Genomic DNA, 23,127 nt, shown 5'->3' with positions numbered 1-23,127 from the left:
CATCCACAGAACACTAAGGATCAGGAAAGATTGCTATAAACAAACTTGGAACCACGGGAAACTTGGCCACACCCATGGTAAGTGGACATCTGGCTCACTAAAATCATGCTGGACCACGGATGTTGCCGGATCAAAGAGTGCTGGATCAGAGAGATTCAACCTGTAGTTAAAGTGTCGAGAGAGACTAGGATAGCTAGAATAATACAAGACAAGCATGTGGCAAATTTGCTGGTGAGTTATGGATAAATGCCTATAATTGTCATGGTACAGTTTATTTCTCAAATAACATTCATTGTCCTAAATGAAAATGTTACATTGCTTATTCCCATAGACAGCCAATAATTGTTCTGTTCCATCCAGGAGAGTTACTATGTTGTTGTTGTGTAATAACTTGAATAGAGAAAATGTTGAAGGTGTTTCCTGTTTATAAGGTTACAACTGAGTAGCCTGAGTAACTCCAAGGTCAAAAGTGGCTTGTTAGTCCAGAATACTGTTGTTATTGGGTCAAGAGAAGCACCTCAAGTTACAGTTATTATACAGAAATGTCTAACAAAGAGATGTTTGAGACACATAATTGTGTTTTTTTTCTGTCAGTTGGATGAGACGAGAAGTTGTGGCAACCATGTTTGTTATGGGCATGTGGGTGGTGAGTTCTAAGGACAGTAGCCAATGAGAGTGCAGTAATTTGCATACTGTGCAAGTACTGAAAACTACCATGCCCATTAGTGAGTCAGTAACTGTGCAGGGTCCCTGCCCTCCGATTTGTTTAGCCATTGCTATTTTAGTATAATACACAGTAATGCTGAAATTAATTTGTCATTGCTCCGCATATGTATCGATTGTAGCTTTGCTGAACTTGGTTAACCATTTTGCTAACAAAGTGTGTGAATAAAAATCGGCCCATGTGCACCAGTTTCTACTACAGTGCATTTCAAAAGTAACCTACCTGCTTTGTCTGCTGTTGCTACTGCTAGGTTTCCTAGGATGAGATTCATAGCAGAATTCATTAATAGAAAGCACCTTAATTTTTCAGCCCACAGACTCTATGTGCGCACATACAAAATTGCACGTGCACACACATGCGTGTGCTGCAAGTTTCAGGGTCAAACATTTGCCTACACCGTGGAACACCTCTGCATGCTCAAGGGTTAAAATGTGCCTCCGCAAAACCCCTTCACCTTAATGGAGTTTGCAGGTGCACATTCTAACTCGTGCGTGTACGTAAGTGTTAAACATTTCAAGATGTCGGTGTTTGAGCCTGCAAAGTGTGGGTGAATAGAGGCAAGTGTGGCGTTTTCTTATGCACACTCAAAAGGAAGCGTGAAAGAAGCTCAGCGGAAGATTTGACCTGAAATGGGATCCTTCCTTCTACAAAACATGCAAAATGGAAAAGCTCAACTGATAAAATGCTAGAAGATTCTAGTTGTTACAGGGGAGCTTAGCACAAAGAAGCAGAGTGGTGTATTGGAAACTGACTTTATAAGCCTAACTTTTTACTACTGAGACACTATTTGATATTAGGCAGGTCAGGTAGCTTCTCTGCACCTGAGTTTCTCCATGGAGATAAGAATCTTTATTCACCTGTATAAAGTGCTTTGAGATCATTGTATGAAGTAGCTACGGACGTGTAGAGTGTTAGTCCCACTGCCTCTGACCCACGGCCATCTTGTACATGCAGTGGAATCTGATGCCAAACTAACGGAGTTAAAAAACATTTTCCCACTAACTTCAGTGGGCTTTAAATGAGGCCTTCAAAAGGAAAATGCCTACGGTGTGGGGCTATGTGATCAACTGTATCCTGTGGGTCTTGGAATCAACTTTGATCTGATTTGGAGCATGAGCTCTTACTGTAATGTGACACAGACAGAACAGTATTAGCAATAGTGGGTCAGAACTAAGAAAACCCCCATTGTCCACTTTCTCTCCACCAGGCCATAACAAATCACTGCAGTCAACCCCCAAGTCCTCTGGTAATAATGTCAGTTTGATAGGGTTAGCGTTGTTTTGACATCATTGAAAGTGTGTTTGCTGCATTGAACCGACCTCTTTAAGCAATATGGGATTTCTCCAACGTGTGTGTGTGTTGAACTGCCTGTGCTTTCGGGCCTGTAGAGATAAGGATCTGTGTCTCAGAAATAATCTGATCATTGTTTCCCTTTTGATTATGCAGTCTACATGGAATAAATCAATTAACCAGAACTGGACAAGTAGCATAGCCAGATCTGGAGATGCCATTACAAAAGGCCCTACCACTGCTGTGAATGGAACGCTGATGCCGCCTTCTAATGCCGGACAAAAGCTTTTGCTACAAGCCCTGGTTTACGATGCTGTTACGGTGGGTGTCTTTGGTTCTTTAGTGTCAGCAGCTTGTGCGCTATGGTACCTTTGTTATGTGTCTTTTGTCCTTTCCCCTGCTTCTGGAGGGAGAGAAAATATTTTCCCCTTTGTGTTAGTCGGTTTGCTGATTGTTGTTTTTGTTTTGTTGCCCAAGTATAACACTGCATGTTATTTAATTGTAAAGTTGTTCTATTTTTCAAGAAGTTTTCTGTATCTCTGAGGTCCAGCAAACCCCGTGTTCTCACACCTCTACTTTCCCCAGCCCTAGAGGTCTTGAATCAGTACTCTCATATGGGGAGCAGGAATGACGCTCCAAAACAGACTTGGTTTTTTTTTTTTTGTATGTAGCAGTATTGTAAACAACATGTGAAATGAGTTAGGATCTACAATACCCAGCATGGAGAAGGAATTGCATTTTTGCCTTTATTAAGAGTCAAAAAGCAAGGCTTGTTTTAAATTCCTCTGAAAGGGCATGTAAAGCACTTCCCATTAGCCATCATCTACAGATCAGGAGAAAATGCAGGCATCCTCATTTCCAAGCCCAGAAAGGCCCACTGCAGGTTTGACCAAAGATGGGGGGAGTGATTTTAACCGCGAAAGCTCATGATTCTATATAATTTTGTTAGTCTCTAACTACTTGTTTTTAAAGTTACAGACTAACACAGCTACCCCTCTGAGACTGTATAGCATAAGATAAAAGCTCCCCAAAGACCAGATTTGCATGGTCCATGACATGGTTTTTTATTGCCATGAATTTGGTAGGGCCTTACCTATCGCTTAGCCAGGTTTTCATCCAATTAATGTGTTAATTTTATATAGTTTTACCTAGAGGAGAAAGTAAGCAGGTGCGGCTCGTGTGCCGCTCCAGCAAGAGCTGGATGAGCTGTGGCAAAAGCCAGTAGGGAGCTACGGAAAGAGCTGGCAGATACCCACGTTGCAATAGGACGGTATCTGTACTTTCACCGCTGGTTCTATATCTTTCTAATTTTTAAATAAAATGTGTGGTACTCTCAAATGCCTTACAGAAATCCAGCGGATTACATCAATATTATTACCCTAGCAACCAAACCTGTAATCTCATTAAAAAAAAAAAGCTATCAAGTTTGTTTGACATGATCTATTTTCCATAAATGCTTGTTGATAAGTGTTAATTAAATTACCCTCCTTTAATTCTTTATTAATCATGTCCCATATCAGCTGCTCCATTATCTTGCCCAGGATCGATATGAAGGTGACAGGTCTGCATCACCCTTTTTACCCTTTTTTAAAAAATATTGGCACATTTGCTTTCTTCTAGTCATCTGGAACTTCTCCCATGTTCCAAGACTTAGTATTGAAAATTAACAGGTACATTTCTGATGTTGTGTTCTCAAACTTGGGAATACAGATTGGTTCCAGCGAAGCATTGGCTAAGATCGTACTCTGTGACAATACCCCATTCAAGCTCTTTGATACAAACTCAGACTGATGCTATAAAGCCTGGTGTAGCTTTTAGGTTTTGTCTCGTCTAATAAGTACCTCCACATATCCCATGTCTCCTTCCTAGATAGCAGTGTGAAAATCAGTTATACACAGGATGTAATTAATGTTGTGTAGAGAGCTGACACAATGTTTTACAACCGAATTATAGTGTGCCAGTTACATCACACTTTAGCTACCCACCAGAGTTTGTCAACAAAAGGAGAGAAGTGTTAAAACCTGTAAATGTTACATAAAATTGGTTTAAATAGGAAGCCGGCGAGTTACACATAGGTTGGTTCACTTCCTTGTTTTGGATTGTTTCCTTTTAGTAAGCGAAGTTGTTAACTAGCAAAGGCAATAAGCATTGAAAAGATGTTAAAGCTAATTGTCTAGGAGACTCTGCATAGGCTTTCAAAATAGAGAAATCTGCTTCGTTAACACATTGTAGTTGAATCTAGTAATAGCCTGCTTAAAAATAAAAGCAGACGATGCATGTAGGCAGGGCACTATTTAAATGTTGTGTGAGCGAACTCACTTTGTGCGTTGTTTGGTAACAGCGTTAGCCAATTATAAAATAGGATTAAGGTAACCTGCAAATCTTGCTCTGCTTGTACACTGAAGCCAACGTTTTCAGAAGCAAATAGACAAATTCGGTGCCTCGTGTTTTGCCTCATGTGCCAGCTTCAGATGTGACAATGGGGTCTGATATTTAGCCAGTGCCAAACACACGCCTTCTGAAAATCTGTCCCTTTAAGCACCCGAAATCACTAGGATTTTTGAATATCTCAGCATTTGTCTTTAGAGGGGGCGAGCCTCGCGGAATCATTGCAGTGTACATGTTCCAGTGTCGATGCAGGTCGAACCTCTCTAGTCTGGTCCAGCAACATCTGTGGTCTGCCATGATTTGAGTGAGCTGGATGGCCACTTCTCAGGGTGTGGGCAAGTTTCCCACAGTCCCATAAAGTTTGTTTACAGCCACCAGTCTTGGCTCTCACTAGGGAGGTCAGATATCGGGTAGTAGAATAGATGAGTAATCACATGAATTCTCATTGGTTACTTGACTATTCTATAGTCCCCGGGGGCAGGGCCAGCAGCCAGTGCACTCCAGACCCAGGGAGCCCCCGATGCCCCACGCTGCTGCCTCAGTATCAGAGGCGGAGGTGCAGGGGAGCTGGTTTGCAAGGGGATCCAGTTTAAAAACCAGCTCCCCTCGTGGACGAGCTGCCTGCCACTCCATACTACTGCCTCTGATACAGAGGCAGCAGTGCAGGGCGGCAGCAGCCCCTGTCTCCGGGGGTCCGAGCTCCCTGCAGACAGAGGCTGCTCCATCTCCCACAGAGCAGCCTCTGTCCACGGCAAGCCTCCGTGGGAGGCGGAGCAGCCTCTGTCTGGGGAGCTCAGGCCCACCATGGACAGAGGCTGCTTCGCGGCAGCCTCCCCTGCTCCCCCCGCTACTGCTGCTCGAACTCATGAATTCTCAAGGCTCAACACCCTAAGGCAAATAAATCCTGCACTTGCCACTTTTAAAACTCTCCTCAGTCTTTGGAACCTGAGTCATGACCTTTGAATGCTGAGGGGGAAGGCGGGGATTGGCAGTACCTCTCTCCTGCCACTTAATGTCACTGTACGCCATTGGCCGGACCTTTAAGCCACCTCCTGGTACAGTTGGCTGGGACCATGGAGTCGAGTCCCCTTTCTGCCGCTGGGTAACCCGTGGAAGTCTCTGCACAGCTTTGTGACTCAGTTTCCCCACGGGTAGCTATGTGGGTTGTGAGGCTTCTAAAGCATCCGGAGGCCCTGTGGTGGCAAGTGGTGTATAAGTGCAGAGGACAGGTATCTGGGCACACTCTCCCTGCCCCGTTTTCAGTGTGAATCCACTGCACTCCTTGCCAAGGGAGGGCTTTCGCTGTCACAAGCGGGCACTCTGCACTAGGGATGTAAATAGCTAACCGGTTAACCAATAGGGGCTGGAGCGGCTCCCTACTTCCCCAGGAAGGGACTGCTCCATCCCCATGGGGTCGGTCCCCCCCACCACCACAGGCAGGGGTTGCTCCATCCCCATGGGGTCGGTCCCCCCCCACCACCACAGGCAGGGGTTGCTCCATCCCCATGGGGTCGGTCCCCCCCCACCACCACAGGCAGGGGTTGCTCCATCCCCATGGGGTCGGTCCCCCCCCCACCACCACAGGCAGGAGTTGCTCCATCCCCACGGGGTCCATCCCCACCACCATAGGCAGCAGCTGCGTCATCCCCATGGGTTCCACTTCCCCCCACCACCACCACCGTAAGCAGGGGCTGCTCCATTCCCATGGGGTCAGCCCCCACCACCATAGGCAGGGGCTTCTCCAGCCAGAGCGTTCCCCCCCCACCCCCCCGCTGCAGGTTATACTCTGGCTCTCTGGGAGAGGCTGTATAAAGCTTATTTACCTGCAGCGTGTAACCAGGTCACAGCTACGATTTTTAGCAGTGCCACGGTTCCATTTTTAAATGGAGTTTTACGTCCCTTCTCTGTGCACAGTGTCTGCCCTGGGGATCAGCCGTCCAAACTGGGGAGATGACTGCAATACCTTGTGTGTGCTGACTTCAGAGTTGCAAATACAGTTGACCACACAGCCCTTCCGACCTCGCACACTTGCCAAGCCCCGACCTTAGGAAATATTTCCCCCCTGAAATCATTGCCGGGCTCACAACAGTCTAAACTCATAAGAACAAACGCCCGGAAATGCTTTGGGCTATTGATCTGCCCAGGCTTTTGTTAGAGTGTTTACCTTTTAAAATGACATAGCCCAATGTTTGTTTTTTAAATGACGTATATAGTTTTGGGCGTACAGTGAGCTCCGTTTCCACCATTAATTGCCAAACGCTGATGGAAAATCTGGCTGGGACTGAAAGGACACACTGTGGAAGACACCTTGTGAGGCGGAGAAGCCTCTGTCCGTGGGGAGCTCGGATCCCCGCAGAGAGGGGCTGCTGCCGCCCCGCACTGCTGCCTCTGTATCGTACACTCTTGTTCCTGAGCGGCCCAAAGTTGTCATGCCTTTAAGCCAGTCTGCTGGGCGACTTGGGCTGTTGCTTGTATCCCAGCCTGAGCCGTGTTTAAGATTCCAATCCAGTAAGGCATATAAAACTGCACTTAATTTTAAGCATGTGCGTAGGCCTATTGAAATCAGTGGGCCTACACGTGCTTCCGGTTAAACAAGGGCTTCTCCGTTTGTCGGGCTCCAGGGGCGACGTGATCCGAGTTTAGTCACTTTAATCCCTTTGCTTTCTGCTTCACAACAGAACGAAGTGGTGAAAACTCAACCGCCCATCGGCCTCCATCAAGTGGAGGCCGAAGTCATCGTCCATTCCGATTTTTCCGCCGCTGACAGAGACTGTGGCTCTCGGCTTCACCCGCTGGACATTGAAGAAACGGAGCCCGAGGAGCACAGCCCAGACAACTTCCCCTCCGACGAGCCGCTCCTGGACACCTCCCTGATCGCCAGGTCGAATGTCAGCAAAGCGATAGTGGACAGCCCTGGCCAGCCTGAGCGGCACGCCCAGGAGAGCCCGTTAAGTACTGACAGAAAAACGAACAAAGTGGAAGCCGTCGGCACTTGTGGGCTCACCAATGGCTTCCCCAGGCATGGAGAAAATGGGAACTCTGTGGAAAGTGGAGATTCGGGCTGTCTGCAAGCCGGCCGAGGGAACATCCAGCCAGCCAAGTGCCAAGCTTTTCCCACAGGCCCACAGGACGCACCTCTGTGTAGTATCTCAGCGCTAATCAATTCATCCTCAGCATCTGAGAACGTGACGCGTGTCCATAACCATTAAAGAGGAAATTAATCTGATTTTGATCACGGGAGAGCTGGAAGAGGGAGGCGCGAGCTACGATGGGGGCCAGATCCGGGGGAGAGCTGTGAACAACTCACCTCACAGTCAGTTCGGTGTGGCTGAGGGTGTTCAGCACCTAACGGGACAGGTTCCTGGACAGGCGAACAGCCCTAAATCCACCCTAAATAAATCAACGTGTAGATTGGCATGAGCCCAGAACTCAAACAGACCCTCCCGCCCTCAGCTGTGCAGGGGTTTCCATTTGTTCCATGCGGAGGCCTGCCAGGACCTTGTTACAGGTGGCAAGAAGGAGATGACATTAAGCTTCTCTTCTCCCGTGTTGCTGTTCATCAGGGCAGAGGGCTGCTGCCTCACCTTGCCCTCTGCAGCTTTGTGATGCATTTTGTGGAGCAAGCAACCCAAGCAGTTGAACCAGCCCCCTGCCGAAAGGCAGCTAGCTATAGCCAGTGGCCTTCTCCGCTCGCCCATGGTTAAAATGATTTTAATGATCCCTTTGTACACTACCACAGTAGATACTACTAGCAGGCTGACGTAGTGGCCTTTTATTACACACTCTGCGAGTGCTTCTAACAACTTGTACGATATAGAACCTTTTCCAGCGTCTCGGTCACTTCACCGAGCTGGACTTTGTGTTACGTAGGTTCTTGTACCTATCATTTTAGGTACAGCCTCTCTCCTTTTAATGTACGACAATGTATTTTTATTTCCTCGGAGCATCTTTATATTATTTAATTTTATAAAGTGGAGTAGCGTGTGGTATAGAGTAGCATTTTTACTACTTCTCTCTTTATTTTTTCCTCCTTAACAACGCAACTACCTCATGTCTGTTGGAGAGAAAAAAAAAAAGCCGTAGATTTACTCTTTTGTTATAGTCCATTTTAGTTTTTAACTTATTCTTATACTGCCTTTTTCTAAAGAATATGTTTGCACTGGTTGTGGACTATTTTTTAATGAATAGCGCTGCAGGTCTGACGTCTCGCTTGCTTTGTTTCTTCTTAATATGTTGCTGCAGGCCCACCTGCCCTAGGACTGGCGTGTCGGATGTGTGTGGCCGTAGAAGCCTGTGCTTTGCAAAAAGGCCATGTCAGATGGGGAGATGTTCAGCAGCATGTTGTTAAGGGGCTCGTATCGGTAAAGAGAATGGTGCCGCGATGTTTGGAGGTGTTACTTTGTTTGGGCTCAGTGTGCGACACTTTAAAGCAGCCGGATTGTCTGAGGGTGGGTACCCAGGGGTTTCAGAAAATCGGGTCCCTTTCCAGTGGCTCAAATTAAGCAGCCAAAATCACGAGTCATTTGGCAATATTGGCCCAAGTGCATTGTTAGGCTGGGTCCAGCATGCGGGCAGGGGTTGGAGGAGACTGACTTACTCAGAGACAACCGAGAGAGGGGGGTAGAGCGAGAGCAGGTGGCTTCAGCAGTGTTATTGAGCATGCTCCGTCCATGTGAGCTGCAAATCAGGGGGCGAGGGGACTTGGCTCCCCCAGCAAGTCACCTCTGCTTACACCAGCTGGCATGAAGTGTGAAAACAGAGTGTGGCCATGGAAGGGGCGAGCCTCCCCCACTACGGACCCATCTAAGACCGATGCCACATAGTCACGCAGCTGGCCTGTTCTGCTGCTCGTGCCCTGCACTGCGCTGTTTTTAGCACACAGGGTCCATCAGCAGGGGCGGCCCGTGTGTATAGGCTGACTCGGCCGTCACCTAGGGCGCCGCGTTAAACGGGGCGCCCAGTGATGCCATCACGCCATTGAGGGCTGTGGAGGTGGGGGCGCCGATCGCGCATTCCGCCTGGGGCACCAGCTGCCGGCAGCCCGCCTCGGGCCGCCCCTGTCCATGAGCACGAGCATGAGTCTGCCCCGTCACACTGGGATTCGCACCTGCTGCTCGGAGTGTGAATTTACCCTGCAAAGGGCAGTGCCGAGATTTGAAAAAAAATTTTAAAAAATCGTGCGTTCTTGTTCAAACAGCACCTTGAGTTCCCACCGACAGATTTGAAAGAATCTCGTCTGCTCTTCGTTATTGATGCTGTTTCCTGAGGGTCTTTTCTCTCCGCTTGACCCGCTGAAAAGAAAGGAGTCACTTGCCGCCTGGTCGTTCGCCGGTCGCTTTCAGATTCTCAACAGCCATGTGTAAATAGGGCACCTTGCGGACTGCGCCAGACCGGGACAGGCGCTGAGGGTCTGAATGCATTGAACAGTGCGGGTGTTGAGCAGACGTGCCCCCACCCGTCCCAACCTGGCTTCCATTGGAACTGGCCAGAAAAATGTCCTGGAGACCTTCGTGCTGATCTGTGAAAGGTTCCTCCATCTCGATCCAGCCCTGGTGAGCAGCAGAGAACCGTGTACTCACAGGCAGCCCGAGTCGCTCCCCCTGGTGCAAGAGGCCACTTACAGCAAACGTTTTGCAGGGTCTTCCCATCCTGCAGGGCTAGTCTTCCCGTACTGCTTGCCATTCCCATTCGTGTTAATGGCGTTTCCTGGGGCACGGCACGGAAACAATCAGATACCTCTTGAGCAGGCTGGTCCTGCCTCAGGTTCTTCCGGGAGGCTCCCTTTGATTCCAGGTGGAACCCGATGTGTGTGCCCAGCCATAAGGCTGAACTAAAAGGCCCTGTCCAGCCAGGGCCGGCCCAAGCCATTCTGGCACCCTGGGCGTGCAGCGCATGTGCGGCTCCGCCCCCAACTGGCCTGGCAGCACCGCGTGGCGCCCCTCAAAATCGGGCACCCCGGGCTGTCGCCCGGTCAGCCCGTAGCTTGGGCTGGCTCTGTGTCCAGCACCCAGTCAAGCCCTGTATGAGCTAACCCACGTTTAAGGATCTTGCTTCCCCTGCCATTGGGCTCCCTGTCTCTGGCGTAGAACTTCTGTCCCCAGTATTGTAAGTGATCCCTGCCACAGCTCTGTCCTTCCCGCCCTTGCCCAGCCCCGGGGGGAAGCTAGAGTAGGCTCTGGAGCACCAGTCCACGAGCTGCCACAAAGTGGCAGACACCAGTGGCTCCCCGCACCGAATGGAAGGGCTTGTCTGTACAGAGCGGCAAATCGGGTACCAATCTACGGCGCTCTAGCCTTCCGCACGCTAGCCGCCAGGCGGGCCCTGCCACCCGGCTTTGCCATCGGCACGGCAGCCTCGTGCTCTGTAGATTGACACCCCAGTCTACTGCTCTCAGCCTCTCCCTACAGGCGAGCGCTGCGGTCCCCTTTGACCGGGCCTGTCGTTTGTCGCCATTGCCTGAGAGACCCTCCGGCGCGCCTGCCCCTCTGCCACGGGATGGTAGAGTCAGTGCCGAGCTCAACAATTCCATTAAAAGAATAAAAAGCGGCTCTGCTCTTCCGAAAGAGCCTTTGGAGAGGCCTGGTTGTGCCTGGTCTGGGGGAGTCTCCCCGGGGCCTCCTGTTTCGTGGGTGGAGAGCTCACACTCTCACCGTTCTGTGTGGGGCACGTATGGGCAGGTGCAACCTGGCTGCCATGCCCTGTGAGATCGCAGCTGCCCCTCGTGTCTTCACGACCTCATCCATGCCCACATTTCTTTACCTACATGTCGATGGGTTTTAAATTCACTGGACCCACTCAGGAAGTAACCCTGGCTGCCAATACAGCCATTGCAGTGGAAACACGTGTTCGGTGTGCTGCAGCAGTCAAAGGGGGAGGGGGGGATAAAAGCAAACCAGATGTTTGGCGTACTTAAGAAAGGGATAGAGAGCAATTCTGGAACCCGGAGTGCCATGGGCTAATTCGCGCATGCTAACTCTGTGCAGAGACAGTGTTTAATGTGGGTTCCCCTGCTCCGAAAGCCTCTGGGAGAAATTGAAAGGCTGCAGGGGAAGGCACCGGCCAGGATTAAAGGCTTAGACAGGAGATTAGAATAAAATAGAGCAATATACTCTTGTGGGGACAAGCGTCCCGTTTCCCACCGATAACTAAGATTGGCGGCGAACTAACCTCCGTACTTACGGGACTCCTCGTGCTAGGACTAGGAAAGGCTAGTGCCGCTTACGAACAGCGATTACCGTTTTGCTGGGAACCAGTCCCGTCCTATTGATCTTAATGTCAAGGGAATGCAGATAGTGGCCGCAGCACGTCGCCACTCACTGGCAGCTGCTTCTGGAGGAAAGGCCTCCACCATGGGCAGGTTTGTGAGGCTGCAGACAATGAAGGAAGCTCTGAACGATCCCTTCCCTACCTGGAGCCACGTAGACCTGCCGAGTGGCAACAGCTGGAGAAAGGCCATTTGTGGCCGGCAGTGGAGGGGTGGCTAATGAACAGGAACACGTACAGAATTGGAGTCCTGTTCACACACGGCTTTATTAACGCTGGCACCTTCCTAAGGACTACCACCATAGTTTAATGATGGGCAGATCAGAGGAGAGATGGTTAGTTGGGAGCTCCTCATTTATTCATGTAATACCAGAGCAGCGGGACACACACAGAACTGTAACAGCACCCAGTCTGAAGTGGATGAAAAGAAATGAGTTCTCAACAATGCATGATTCAGCTGTGGAACTCAGTGCTGCAGGACATTTTGCTAAGAGCTTAGCAGACTGGAACATTAAAAGATGAAACATTCCATGGCCCATAAGATCAACCCACAATTACATGAAATAGGATAAAATACATTGGGGATATAGCCCCTTTTGTTTTAGTGCATAAGGCAACTACTAGCTGCCTGAGGTTAAGAAGGAGTTTGCTTAGATGCACCATAATTCCTCTATGGGGCTTTCGGGGCCTTCCTCCAAAGTATCTGGTAGTGGCCACGCTCAGAGATGGGATCACAGACTATATGGATCATTCACTGGTATGAGCCATTTCACCATTTGCAGTGTTCCTATTTGTCCCTCCTAAATTGTGGGCGCAAAACAGAAAGAGGCCACGTCTCGAAATCAGTCTCTTTACTAGACCGGCCCACTGCAGTTAAGGGAAAGACCAGCTTTCTGTTTAAATCTTGACTCATTTAAATGCTAGTACTGACTTATACATCATTCTCTTCTCACTAGCCAATAGCAATTGCTGATTTCCTCCGGCCTGATGGAATCGAGAGACCTGATTGGCTGTTACTGTACTAACCCTTCTCCCTGCTCTGCTCCAAAGAGTACGAGTCTAAGGCTACGTCTAGACTACATGCCTCTGGCGACAGAGGCATGTAGATGAGGCTACCAGGCATAGGAAAATGAAGCGGCGATTTAAATAATTGCCGCTTCATTTAAATTTACATGGCTGCCGCGCTGAGCCGATCAGCTGTTTGTCGGCTCTGCACGGTAGTCTGGACGCGCGGGCGTCGACATCAAAGGCATTTGTCGACCACCCAGGTAAACCTCATTCCAGGAGGCCCTGGGGAGGAATAACTTAGAATGGCTCTGGTAAGGGGCTATTTCAAAATAGCAGAAGGGGAGCATCTGTACACACCTTATTTCGAAATAGCTATTTTGGAATAGGAGTTATTCTTTGTAGAATGAGGTTTACAGATTTCGGAATAGACTGCCCATTATTTTGAAACTATTTCGAAATAATGGAATGGCTGTGTAGATGCTCGCATAGTTATTTCGGAATAACAACCATTATTCCAAAAGAACTTTGCTGTGTAGGTGCACCCTTAGAAACAAACACTGGGGCGATTCTTATACAACTGGAAATATAATCAAAGAGAAAAACTATGGTAAGTTGATATGTAATCGTTGGGTGCATTTTTCCAGACAGAAATGATTGGTGCTGGTCGCTGAACCGCTGTCCCATCTGACCCTTCCAGTGACACACTTCTCTGCTCTGTAGTTTAATTCACATTCAGGAAGGGAGTTGAGTTTCAAGACTAGGGTGTAGAACTAGCATCCAGGAGTTGTGGCTTCTGCTTCCCACCTCTGCCACACTGACTTGCTGTGTAACCTTGGTTAAGTCATGTAATCTGCCCGTGCCTCGGTTTCCCTATCTGTACAAAGCTACCTCACAGGGTTTTGTGCGGCTTAGTTCAATGCTTTGCGATCCTCAGAGGAAAGATGCTATGAAAAGTGTGAAGGATTCTCTTTATGCTCCTGACCGCTACTGTGTAGGCAGAAAGCTTGCATCACATGGCTACTTTGTTTCCTTGCATCCAGCCTTCTTCTTCTCCTCTTATTCCACCAAACCCAATTGTTCCAGAGCATGAAACGTACAGCACTTGGTACATCAGAGTACGGCCGTGACCCGGGATTGGTGAGAACCATAAAAGCAAACGAATCTATTGGTGTCAACCAGTGTCATTCCCGTGAGGCTGAGGACCTGAACCCAAAACTGTACTGAAGTCACTTTTTAACATGATCTTCCACATTAGCGCACACAATGGATTATGTCCAGTGTCTGGTCACCTAATTTATGTGGCTGTTTCCCTGCCTCTGTACTTATTCTACATGTATTGGGCTTTTACGTTTTCCTTGTTGACTAAAAGCTGAAGAAATGGGGTAATATGCATTATGTGTACACAGCTGAAATAACCAGTGCATATATTTTTTTATCATGAAATGTTTCGAGAAGTAGCTTTCTTGCACCTTTCTCACAGACATACAAAAAAAGTTGATACCTTTACTTATACATCAGAGTTCATGTATCTTACTAAAAGTTAGCATTATTTTTTCCTCTACCCGCCCATTCTTTTCCTTCAGTAACACTAAAGATTATTGCTAGTCAACTTTTTGCCTATATATATTGTTTTTACATTGCTTAAATATCAAATCTGTCTCCCCAACTTAAGTTTTGTAGTGTTAATGTTACCATTGGGTTACGCAACTACATTTTCCTTGATGCCGTGAAAGTCAAAATTCTGATTCTTTTCTTTGAATTTCTTATGTGAAACATGATTTGGTTCTCAAAAATCTGTTTGTCATTTTTTTTCATTTTGTTGATTTGGTTTCTTTTCTTTTTTAACAGAGTGTAAAGTTCTGGTTTATATAGTTACAACTGAGCTAATTTGTAACCTTCTAGGTTTTCTGATTTTTGAAAAGTAAATAATTAATAACTGATATCAGCCCATACAGGATGTATCATAGGAAAGCGACCACTTTTATATAACACTATATATATATATATTTTTGTTCTCATTAGAAACTGATCCCTTTGCAAGGATGACTGTGTCTTTTCTAACCAGGATCCTTGTTTGAAATGAGAAGTTTAGTCCAGCAAAATCTTTTATCTAGTTCTATTTGTGTCATTTTCCCCTTGCTAATATTTTAAAATTTAATTTAATTTACTATTTTTTACACGATGCATAAGGAAGGGTAACCAGAACTTGACCGTGTTAAAAGATTGTCTGTATTTGGTTCCATGCTGTATTTAATTATAACTTTCTTTCTTCAGAGACTATTCTTACTTCACAAATACTCTTTAGTGTTAAAATGTAAGAAGAAATTGTCCTTATATTCCTTAACTAATGTATTATTAATAAAATATTTACAAAAAAGATAGAGTCCAGTTTCAGAGTGACTCTGTATGTAGAACTAATTCTAAAGGAAAATCTTTTCCAGGTGGGAGATGGCTTTCTTAACAGTGTTTGGGCTACTGAGTTGTTGAAATCAGTGGGAGTTTTGCTATTAAACAGTGGCACTTACTGGGTACGTCTAGACTACATGGCTGCGTCGACGGAGCCATGTAGATTTGTTTGTTCGGCAAAGGGAAATGAAGCCGCGATTTAAATAATCGCGGCTTCATTTAAATTTAAATGGCTGCCCTGCTCTGCCGATCAGCTGTTTGTCGGCAGATCGGGGCAGTCTGGACGTTCCCCTGCCGACATGAAAACCCTTTATCGACCTCCCCGGTAAACCTCATCCTACAAGGCATAACGGGGAGGTCGATAAAGGGCTTTCAGGTCGGCGCAGGAGCTTCCAGGCTAGCGCGCTGAGCTGACAAACAGCTGATCAGCTGTTTGTCGGCTCAGCGCGGCAGCCATTTAAATTTAAATGAAGCTGCGATTATTTAAATCGTGGCTTCATTTCCCTCTGCCGATCAGCCTAATCTACGTGGCTCCATCGATGGAGCCATGTAGTTTAGACACACCCACTAGGGGCAGTGGATGAAGGTAAGGCTGGGGGAGGCAAGCCCCCAGCCCTGCCCCGTCTGCCCAGGCCCTGCCTCCCATGGGAGCCAAGCCCTTAGAACCCTCTTATGCTCTTTGGTTCAAATGTGTTGAGCTGCACAAGATTCCTGGTTTCCAACATTTCAAATCCAGAGGATTGTCTGCTGGAGCAACACCTGCCTGCGGCCAGCCGAGCCTCTGCAAACAGGGGCTGTTGGACCCGGCGCGAGAGGAGACCGAGCAGTCCCCACTCACGCAGGTCTGGGACTGCTGCGCCTCTGCATTTCAAATGTAGTAAGGGCTGCCGGGCTCTTGCTACATTTAAAATGCAGAGGCGCCGTGGCCCAGAGCGAGCCTCCCCTTATCGACTAATCGTGTAGACCAGCGTTTCCCAAACTATGGGCTGCGGCCTGGTACCGGTCCGCGGGAAAAAATACCAGGCCTCGGCATGGCTGCCAGGATGTTCCGGGCTCCTGGAGTGCCTTGCAGTGCTGGTCCCCCAAGCCCTGGGCCGGGCTGGGGGGAGGATGCAGCTGGATGTTCCAGGCTCCCGGCAGAGGTGTAGCGGGGGGCAGTTGCCCCCAGGTGCCGCACTAGGGGGGCGCCAGGCTGGGCTGCAGTGGGGGGAGGTACAGGGCCCTGAGCTCAGCTGGGCTGCAGGAGGGAGGTGCCGGGAACCCAGCCCTGGACTCCAGAGGAGGGAGGCAGGGGCAGGGAATCAGCGCTGGGCTCGGTATGTCTGCGCGGTTTGGGGGGAGGTGCAGGGAAACGGGGCTCAGCTGGGCTGTGGGGGAGGCATGCAGGGAACCAGGGCAGGGCTCAGCTGGGCTGAGGTGAATGGGGGAAGGCAGAGGGAACAGAAGGGCAGCTCAGCTGGGCTGGGAGGGGCTGCAGGGAACTGGTGCTGCACTCCCTTGGATTGGGGATGGTTTTCCGCGAGGTGCAGGGAACTAGCGGGGGTGGGCAGCTCAGCTGGGTTGCAGAGCAGGGAGGTGCAAAGAAGCCTAGTGGGGGAGGGGACCCAGGAGCCCTGAAATTACCTCCCCTGATCCAAAAAATCCCTCATCTGGGACCAGTCAGGTCCAGAGGGTGCCAGACCAGGGAGGTCCAACTCCTACCCAAGTCCCCTCCGTGCACCCTCCCTCCTAGCCAGATACCCTACCCCAATCTGCTCCTGCCTCCCGGAGTGCCCGTGCGGCACCGGCTACCCCAAGCCCTGGCCCGGGCTGGGCAGAGGATGCAGCCAGGTAAAACTGAAAACTTACTTGTTTTTCATTCTTTTTTTATATGCGTTTATATTTTGGGGCTGCAAAAAACAGTACTGAAAAAACAGGTTCCAACTAAAGTAAAAAGTTTGGGTAACCCTGGGTTAGCCAGCTTTCTATCCATCTTACAGTCCATGTATCCAATTCATACTCCCTTAACTTGCTGGCAAGAATATTGTGGGTGACGGTATCAAAAGCTTTGCTAAAGCTGGCACTGGGGGCTTTGGGAGGACCAGAAATATCTTATTTGCATATTAATCATTTGCTTAATGAATATGCAAATGAATGTTACCGGTCTTCCAAAAGCTTGTGAATGGATTTACTGGTCCCCGTATCAAAAAGTTTGGGAACCCCTAGTGTAGACAATACAAATTGTATTGACTACACAATTTGCAACATACCTGTTCCTTAACACCCTTACATAGATATGGGGGATTTGATCATTAGAAACATAGCTAGCTGGGCGGGTGATAAGCGGGAGAGCCTCATTGTGACTTGCTGTCTAGTACAAAGGTTGTGGCTCTCTTGAGAGATCTAGATAGACTTGTGTGTAGTGCTGGGGAGGAGCTGGTGGTCATGATACATGTAGGTACCAGTGACATAGGGAAGGATAGGAGAGAGGTCTGCAGGCCAAATTAAGCCACTAGGTAAGAGACAGAAGACCAGGATCTCCATGAGAAGCTTCCAGTTAGTACAGAGCCAGTTAGACAGGCAGAACCATGGGGCAACACTGGGGAGCCGGCGTTCCTGCCTGGCAGCCCCTCTCCTGCCAGATCCCGCACCCCCACTCCATTCCTGCACCTACCTCCAGCCCAGCTCTCCCACCCTCAGCCCTCTCCTGCACCCTTCCTCCCACCCAGACCCCAAGCCCACTTCCCGGCAGCCCACTCCCACACATTTTGGCTCCACCCAAGAGCATAGGCAGACCCACAAAATCTACTAGCTTGGACCCCTCTGGGCTCTGTATGTGTGGGGGGGAATGTGTTTTTTTTTGTTTTGGGGGGGATGGGTTGTTTGTTTGTTTTTTTGTGTTTTGGGGGGTGTAGGTTGTTTGTTTTGGTTTTGGTTTTTTTTTCTTGCTTCTCACTTTTGTGCGGCCCCCTACTGATTTTTCTGATGCCAAAAAAGGTTCCCCACCCCTGGTCTATAAAACCATGACTGGTGTAGAGATTAGTGATAGAAATGTAGCCGTGTTAGTCTGGTGTAGCTGAAACAAAATACAGGACTATGTAGCACTTTAAAGACTAACAAGATGGTTTATTAGATGATGAGCTTTCGTGGGCCAGACCCACTTTTTTTGATCTGAGGAAGTGGGTCTGGCCCACGAAAGCTCATCGTCTAATAAACCATCTTGTTAGTCTTTAAAGTGCTACATAGTCCTGCATTTTGGTGTAGAGAAAGCGTATTCACAAGTGCTATTTACTTCTCATGACACAAGAACTAGGGGTCACCAAAGGAAATGAATAGGCAGCAGGAAGTACTTCTTCACATGGTTAAAGGAAGTACTTCTTCACATGGTGCACAGTCAGCCTGTGGATTTTCTTGCCAGAGGATGTTGTGAAGGCGAAGTTGATAACTGTGTTCAAAAGAGAACTAGATAAATTCGTGGAGCATCAATGGCTATTAGCCGGGATGGGCAGGAATGCTGTCCCTAGCCACTGTTTGTCAGAAGCTGGAATGGATCACTTGATGGTTACCTGTCGTGTTCATTCCCTCTGGGGCACCTGGTGCTGGCCACTGTCAGGAGACAGGCTACTGGGCTAGATGGACCTTTGGTTTGACCCAGTGTGGCTGTTCTGATGTTCAGCCTTAAATCACGTGTCTGAACATGCCAGCCAGGCAAATCAGCAGAGCTAGGAACAGAATCCAAGAGCCTGGTTTCTGAGTTGCCTGAGCTAATCACGTGGTCACAGAGCAGCACATGCGATTTAACTGCCTTGCGTCATGAGCGGAGTGAAACCTTGTTCTGGCTTGTGACCTCTGTTTGAAAGAGACGTGCTAGTCCTGCGATAAAGCAGTGTCCCTGGGGAGAGATCTCTGCTCCTGGGGCGCCACAGGTGTCAGATCGATGGGCTGAAAGTCACGCTGGTCGATGCAATGAGCGCGGGAGGCTCTAGGAACACACGGAGACTGACGACAGAACCATAAATACGGCCACACGTACGAAGTCTTGACTGTCGTGTACGTTGTACTAAGCAGATGATTGAGGTTACCACCAAGTGCACAAACCCCGAGAGAGTTCATGCCATAGCAATTGCTGTGTTCATACTCTCGTTGGCTGAGGTGTTAGCCTCTGGTGGCTCTCAACAGGTGGTCGCTGATAGAGGGGACGTTCCTGCAAGGGTCTTCCTTTGCTAGCCAGACCAGGAAACCCTGTGTTTATGACCATGTCCAACCGTATGCCTATGTACGAGGGTTCAAAGCGTCTGTTCCTTACCTCTACTTCCATATTGTATCTATTTTGGGGTGCCCCACTTTTCACAGATTGTCCCCTCATTCTTAGAAACATTTATGGAGGCATGTTCCCATGGTAACCCACGATAAGAGCAGAACTTTTCATGACACTACCCTCAAGTGCCTCGTGTGGGCTAGCCAGGCACTTCGCAGTCTGGTTCCTTGGAGCGTCACTTAGTGCCACGTGCTTGACAGGAATCTTGTCATCGGACTGGCATACGATTCCTCCTGGCTCATCTAGTTGTGTCAAAAACCTTGAGGCCTACTATGGCCAAGCTGAAATCTTACAGGCCTCTGCCTGTAGCCTTGTATTACATACCTAGCCAGGGTCGTCCTTACACAGATTACGCAGCTGTGTAGGACAGCCAAAAATTTGGGGCACCGTTGGGTCCTAACGTCCACCCATCTGCCTCTTCCTAGCCCTGTTCTATGACTCTGCTTCCTCCGGAGAGGATCTAGTTAACTTGCAAGTGACAACACCTGCCAGAGCGATTAGCAGAATACTGGACCTGTGTCCTGGAGCCCCTTTAAATCCCTGCCAGAGCACCATGTGTCACACTCCAGGCAGCACTGAGGGCAGTTGGGGGGCGGCACAGCCTACTTGCAGCCCCGCCCCTCCCACGTGAGGCCCCGCCCCTACTGGGGGTGCAGAGCAGGGCCCTCTCCCACCTTGCTCGGGGGCCTGGTGAGGCTGTTAGCCCCACTGGCTGTGAGAGCAGAGTGTAATGCTGGAAAACGCTAGAGAGTGTCTTGGCTGAAGAGGCTTGGGGTGCAAGCGAGGCAGCTGCTCCTTTTGTTCTTGCGTGTTCAGAGACACAAGACCTTGGCCATGGTTTCTAAACAAACAAAACAGCACAGAGAAATACCTGACAGTGACCGATTTCTACACCCAGTTGGAACATCCCTAGAGCCCCGAAATCCAGCGACCCGCTCTGGGTGGAAAGATGCAGCCCTGTCTTTACCAGAGAAGATAGCTTCCACTTCTCTCATCGGCAGCCAGGGGCTCTTTCTCTCCATGTTAACAGAGAGGACTGGGACTTCCTTCTTTTTCTTGCCCTCAGAGGGTTAGCAGCTTCCCTTACTTCTCTGCCTGCACATCTGCAATAATTTGTCATCATGGAGCTGGGCCCTCCAAAAGGCCAGGATCTGAATGAGTCATTCGTTTGCATTTCCTTCTCTCTGCTATCTTTTATTACCCCCAGACGCTCTGTGTTACAATACAGCTGGCAATACTATGACAGGCGTGGGGCTAATCGGCTCGGAGGCGTGATGTAATTCAGTAGCTGTCCCATGCAATGAATTACACAGCTCCGCGCTCTGGCGCGTGATATAATGAGATTCAATTGGCTGCAGTGCAAGATGGCCCAGTCAGGGACCAGCCAAGCAAATTCGGAGGGATTGTGTGTAGCCCGTGAAAGCCGGTTGTGGGATGGGGGGAGGGGTTCTCTGAGCTGCTGCGCCAGCAGACAGTCGTTAGCGGTTGCTGATTCATATGACGACGACCCCTGCCTGCCGATAATGGGGCACAGAGTGAGGTCAGCCAGCTTCAGCAGTGTTACTGAGCATGCTCAGTGCAAGCCACGCAGCAAATCCGACGGGGTGGGAGGATGTGACCCTGCATACAGAGCTGTATTGACACAGGGGCCCAGGGCCTCAGGCAAGGCTGGGGGGAAACCGCAGGCTGGATGGGGCCCAATGCTTCCTTTGATCCTGCCTGTGACCGTGGAAACCAGCCCCAGAGCCCAAGGGGTTGGAGCTGCAAGCACCAGCTTGCCCTTTCAGTCCCTTGGTGAGGGGTGTTCAGGGATCTCTGTGCACTGTCTCTACCTCCAGGGCTGGCTCTGTAGCTCCTGTTAGTTATGGCCGGAGGGAGCTGTGGGGTTGGGCCGGAGGGCATGGGCAGCGTGCACCACACAGAACGACCTGACCCCTCTGCCTCGGGACGACATGCCGGCCACCTTGGGTAGCAGAGCAACACAAAGCCAGGGCAGGCAGAGGTCCTGCCTTAGTCCGACTACACCACCGACCGGGAGCCTCCAGATGTTAGCGCTTACCAGCTGGAGCCTGCACCCCACAACCCTTCCTGCACCCAACCCCCCTAGCCCAGCCTGGAGCCCACTTCTGCACCCCAACTCTTCCCAGACCCTGCCCCCCAACTTCCTACCCCATCCCTGGATCTCACCCTTGACCCATCCTCCCACCTGGAGATGTATCCCCTCTTGCACCTCAATCCCCTAAGCCCACTCCTGCACTCCAAACCTCCAGAGACCCTACAAAATCTAATAGCCTTGGGTCCCAGGAAAATTAATCCAACTCTGCCTGCAACACCCCCCAGTGCATTGTCTCTGGCACCATAGATGCCTACAGTGTTGCACAAAATGAATTAAAACAGTCCGTTTCCAAAGCTCTGAACAATGAGACTAACAGGAGGCCATTACATGGAGAAAGGCTTCTGGAGAGAGAGGAAGGGTGAAAACAAGATGGCGGTGTACGTGAATGTTGCATAGGGTCCTCTCTTCTGTTTGCAGAGGGAGAATGGTTCTGTAGCTAGTGAATCGACAGCACGGGTGAGCTTCCTCCAGAAGTGATTTTCACAAAGGGCCTTCAATGAGGAGAGGGCAGAGTCGTGGTGGCGAGGAATTGGGTTCCAAGGAAAAGAAGATGTTGGAGCCTTCCAGTTTAGCATGGAGCGAGGGGCAGGAAGGAATTTAAACCGTGACAAGACTCAGCTCATCAACAAAGGTGTGAATTAATGCTAGAGCTAGGGCTGGTTTTCTGAGGGGTTGTTTACATGGGGTTTTTTTCAGCTGTATAATTACACCACAATAGTTATATCAGTGTAACAATCGCGTTAGGCATTCCTATTCTAGACGGCATGGTTTTGTTGGTGTAGCTTGAACTCCTCCTAAACTACCAGTTGAATTGGAAAAAAAAAGTCAACTTAGACCATCGTATGAATGTCCACATGGTCCTGCTCAGGAACAGCAGTACTCAAATTGCGAGCCCCAGGAGCACAGGGTGCCTCTGATCTCCCACGCATATACTTTATAATGTTCCATTATAATCGTACCTAATGTGTTAATAGGAACACAAAAGCCAAATCTGCTGCATTGTTCACACAGTGACAGGTTGACATTTTCTGCATAAACTACAAGGTACGACTGTAATATTTTCTTGATGTAAAAATGACAAGCATAAATTGGCAAGAACTCAGTTTACTACCAATACAATTAATGTATTGAAGGTTGATTGACTGATTTAGAAAACGAGTGCCGCTGTGTTTATGTTCATTCTGTTATTGCACGTGTAATGATGATATCTATCTGACAGCATAAGACTTTCCTTTGGGTCAATCAGCATCTGCTGGCCAGCCGTGGTCTCCGTGCACACCCTCTGCGGCAGGATGGCCGAGTGCCCCTTGGACTGGACAAACCAGATTTTCAGTGTTGGTCCTCCGAGGTCAACAGAGCAACATTGATTTCCTCCTGCTGGGGAGCTGACCCACCATGTGCAGTGATCTAGAGAAGCAGAATTATCATTAATGCTTTTATGACATGCCTTCCCTGCCGTGGGCCTAGGTCCCATTGCATGGCACACGCCACTGGCAACTGAAACTGAATATACATTGAATTTCCACAGCACCCCCCAGCCCAAAAGTCTCCAACCACTTTACACACTTTAACCACAATTAAGCCGCATATTATCTGCATGAGCTATTATTCTTATTTTCTAGCTTGGAAGGGGGG

At 49.1% G+C, this 23,127-nt stretch overlaps 1 protein-coding gene across 4 annotated transcripts in view; it reads left to right on the top strand.

The window, feature by feature from the left end:
• The window catches only part of IGDCC4 (immunoglobulin superfamily DCC subclass member 4), a 232,508-nt gene extending 217,458 nt beyond the window's left edge, over positions 1-15,050 (top strand). For 3 of the 4 annotated variants that reach the window (XM_075896895.2, XM_006129178.5, XM_075896897.2), the window contains 2 exons: positions 2,171-2,335; positions 7,081-8,601. In XM_075896895.2, coding sequence (XP_075753010.2) covers positions 2,171-2,335; positions 7,081-7,611 — 696 coding nt within the window. In that variant the 3' untranslated portion in view covers positions 7,612-8,601. Of the gene's footprint in view, positions 1-2,170; positions 2,336-7,080; positions 8,602-8,644 lie in introns of those variants that run through there. The other variant, XM_075896896.2, reaches the window with a different exon arrangement.
• The last annotated feature ends 8,077 nt before the right edge of the window (positions 15,051-23,127 follow it).

This window comes from Pelodiscus sinensis, chromosome 14 (assembly GCF_052426305.1).
Source record: "Pelodiscus sinensis isolate ZL-2025 chromosome 14, ASM5242630v1, whole genome shotgun sequence".
Taxonomy (NCBI): Eukaryota; Metazoa; Chordata; order Testudines; family Trionychidae; genus Pelodiscus; species Pelodiscus sinensis.
Note: the sequence above shows the minus strand (reverse complement) of the source record. Positions and strands in the feature narration are given on the sequence as shown.